Source organism: Octodon degus, unplaced genomic scaffold (genome assembly GCF_000260255.1).
Source record: "Octodon degus isolate 3935 unplaced genomic scaffold, OctDeg1.0 scaffold00022, whole genome shotgun sequence".
Lineage (NCBI taxonomy): Eukaryota > Metazoa > Chordata > Mammalia > Rodentia > Octodontidae > Octodon > Octodon degus.
Window position 1 is genome coordinate 19,333,891 of NW_004524598.1, and position 4,107 is coordinate 19,337,997.

The window sequence follows — 4,107 nt, forward strand, 5'->3', positions numbered from 1 at the left end:
GAGAGTCGGGCAGTATTAGGCACCTGATTAGAATTCTCACAACTCTCCTGGATACTCTGAGATTTATTTCCCTAAAAATGTAATCTAACTTAGACACATACTGCACAACAGCACTGACAACCGAGGAAGTGTTGGGGGTGCCTGGAAGGTACAGAAGTGGACACTGTCCTTTTCTTCTTTTACAACAGTTTCTGAAGTCATAGTGATTCAAAAAGAATTGCCTCCTTTTGCTGTTCATGGGTTGATCCTGTTAGTGAGTGAACCACAGAGTGTAGGTGGGCCCCAAGCCCAGCCTTCTGCTCCTCAGCACCTGAGGGTGTATACGTACTTACACACCATCTCTGTCCGCTTTGGCACGCTGTGGTGCTAGAGCGCAGAAAATGAAACGATTTCTTAGTTACCTTGTTTCTTGAATAAAAGCTTACTGACCCCTCTTCTGTGATTCTTTTTCTAGTCAAACATGAAAGAAAACAGGAACTTGCAGCTGGACTTATGAGGGAATTCAGACAGTGCTGGAAAGCTGTTATATAGAAGACGTTTGCCTTCTCCATGTCTAGAAAAGTGGGACTACCAATTCTACTAAATTTACTCTTCTAGAGCTTTGTGCCATGCTGTAGGATAGGTTTTCTCAATTCAAGCACTACTGACCTTGTGCTTGACAATCTGTTCTGGTGGGTGCCCTGTGCCCTATCAGAGGCAGACAGCACCTCTGGGCTCTGCCCAGGACATGCCCTTCATACTAGTTGTGACAGCTAAAGGCTCTCCACACATTGACTGATGTCTCCTGGGTGAAGTCATTGGACACTGAAAGCCATTCTTATAATAATATTGTGAAAAGACAGAAAAATCAACATCAGCTCTTCCCATAGACAAAATATTGAGATACTTTTCTCAGAAGGTTCTGCTAATGACGTTCAGAAGGATGTCTCCCCCTCTTTTTTTCTGAACTCCTTTCAGGTGATTCATTCATGTTAGATTATTACATCATTCTAACCTACCAGGGAATTTCTTTAAATATTATATACATATATGCTAACTTACTATACAGGCTATAATTGGGTAAGATGAATTGTCAACCTAAATCTCTTATTTCCATTCATCTCTGTCTTTATTCTATAGAACAACGTTACTGCCCCTGGCAACAAGAGAGGAAAACCGTGACTTTCCTCTCTGTACAAAGAACTATTATTTTGTGCTCAGAAACATGTTAGACTTAAGGAAATATTTTGTGATACCAACATTTTTTTTAATTTGGCAGATAAAGTAAAAGCAATGGGAACATATTGCATTTCTAACTTACTGTGCACTTATAAACTCTAGAAAATGAAGATGAAAACTGTAGTATGGAAAGCAAAATATCCTTGCACAGAAAATTTAAGGATTTTTGTCTAGCTAACTTTTCATCTGTAACTGTCTTGCAATAGTATTAGCTCTGTATTGCAATTTTGAGTAGGATCTTTCACTACAGGGAAGAGTGAATGGTCTATTAAACCAAAGAGAAATTTTATTAAGACAGAAAGTGATATTTGTTTTTATTGTTTACTTCAAAGGCTGTATGTTGATGAGCCAAAGAGGAAAAACATTAGCCTCAATGATTTGCTATTTATTTAATCTCTGAATTTTATACCACACTCCTCTAATTTTGGGGAGAAAAATATATAAATACATGTCTGAGCATACTTGCTTTTGTGGTTCTTGCTACTGCTACTTTAGGATTTTTTGTCAATTATAGTAGGAGTTCTCTAAAGATTTGGTCTATGTGTGAAGGAATAAAAGACAATGTCTTCAAACTGAAAATAGAAGAGAATATAGAAAATAAATCAACAATATTGTAGTCTACATCACTATGTCCCTTAATTGACTTATACTTTGTAAGTCTATAGGGCATTTAAATTTGTTGAATAAATGTAAGAATAACCTTAGTTATTAATGGGAATATCTGATATGGCTGTATTGAGGAAAGAAATGATGAGTAATGTGATTTATTTTTTGATGTTTGCTACTATTGGAAATAGAAAATGACTTGTTATATACTGAAAACTATGTAAATCTGTATGAAATTTAGCTTTCTCTATAATGCTGAAAAATATTTAGTTATTCTTCCATAAACAATTTTTTATACATGATTTTTTTCTCTGTAGTTCAGGGTGGTATTGAATTCACTGTGTAGCCTCGACCAACCTTGAACACATAACTATCCTAGCCCTCCTGTCTTAGACCCCCAGATTCTGGGATTATAAGTACGCATCACCATGCTTGGCTTAGAATTTTTTGCAGTTGCAATTTTAAATGATAAGTTTTCAGTTTAATATTCATAAAATTTTAGGTTTTTAATGATGTACTTGGTGATACAATGAGATAACAAATTAATTTATCTCTATTAATTTCTTCTACCTTCTAGGGTCTGTGTTATGCTTAGTAATAAAAAGTATTTTCAAAAGGTCAGTGAATATAAGGTTGATTTTATTGTGTCCTACAAGATGGCTAGTCTTTCCCCTCACTCTCTTTAACCAGGAAGTGAATAGCATCAGCAATCTCTCTATCTGCTATACTTACTGCATTTTCTTTCTCTATAATTGCTGCTTTCATAAACATTTGGGAAAAGAGAAACTTAGCACTGAATATCCTGTGGAGAGACAGAGCTTTCGGGAAATTTTCACCAACACCGTCGGATACTGAAAAGAATATGTACAGAAAGACCTGTAGGGGATAAAATTGCCTTGAGAAAGAATACCAAGAAGGGATTGGTTCTAATAGAAATTAGTGCTGTGTAGGTTAAAAGTAGAAAAAGTAAATAGAGTTATACTATTAAGCCACTTGTCACTTAATGGTGGATTATGCTAAACATTTTTCCCAAGACAGCACACATTCAGCGTAATTAATGTTAATTAATGGATGAGATTGAGAACATTAATGTGATTAGCTTACCTTCTAAGTCTTTTGTTTTGAAATCAGTCTAGACTTTCAGAAAGTTGAAAAAAAATCCCAGAAGTCATCTTCCCCCCGTTGTTCATCACATCAGTATAGTAATGTTTATCAGCACTAAGAAATCATTGCAATACTATTACCTAAACTACATTTTATTGATATTTCATTAGCTTTACCTATATTTGTCTGAGAGTTTACTTCAAAATGCTACATTAAATTTAATGTAATAACTTTTTAATCAATGTTACCATACTGTCAATAAGAAACAACTGATACCTCTTCAAATTCGTACATACACCTCCACAAATGTTCACATATTACCTGGTAAAACTGTGACCCCAAAGAGCAGAATAAAGAAAAAGAGATGAAACTTCATGGTACAGTGTTTCTTAGAGAAAAAAAAATGTCAACAGATCTTCTTTTTCAAGTTAGTTGTTTTGAAACAAGGAGCCAGAAATCCCTCTTATTTATAGACTCCTCTGGGAAATAGTTTTAACTACAGAAGCAAATCAAAAGCAAGTGCATTTGTATGCTTGGCTGAGCAGTTCCATGTTCAATGAAAATGGTCACAAAATAATATTGTTACATTTTTTTCATGAAAGTAAAACCTATTTGAGTTACTGCAGATAGATTTTTATAAGGACAAAATGTTTTAAGGACTATTTTAATAGGGTAAGATATTACAGTAACCTAGCCCTTTATTGTATATAAGATGTAGGAATAAATATTCCCAAGCCTCTAGAATTAAATTACTGATTGACATGTGTCTGAATTGTAGGGTTTTATAACAAGATGTTTTCAATGACTTAGCTTATTTTTTAACAAACAAAAAGAAAACCAGGGAAGTTAATTAATTTATTTCAATTGATATAATTTTCAATTTTATTATATAAACACATTCAGTAAATTATAGATTCATTAGTGAGCATGGGTAATATCCTGAAAAAATTTTAATGATTATATATTAATTTCTTCAAAATTCTAATTCTAATATTTTAACTCTACTTATAAAACTTAAACAGATATCTTACCCAGTTTGTATGCTATGATTTCACATACAGCAGGAAAAACAGAAATCTTGTCCTAGTATCTAGAAGAAAGAGAAGGAATTATTTCTTACTGTAGAGATCACATAATTTCTAGTACAATTATTTTAATGGTGTTTGTTTGCTTGTTCAT

At 33.6% G+C, this 4,107-nt stretch overlaps 1 protein-coding gene across 1 annotated transcript in view; it reads right to left on the reverse strand.

Moving 5' to 3' along the window:
* Positions 1-3,310, reverse strand: part of Defb110 (defensin beta 110) — a 4,029-nt gene extending 719 nt beyond the window's left edge. The window contains exon 1 of the mRNA XM_004628313.2: positions 3,250-3,310. Within this exon, the coding sequence (XP_004628370.1) occupies positions 3,250-3,304 (55 nt within the window). The 5' untranslated portion in view covers positions 3,305-3,310. The remainder of the gene's footprint in view (positions 1-3,249) is intronic.
* Positions 3,311-4,107: the final 797 nt, after the last annotated feature.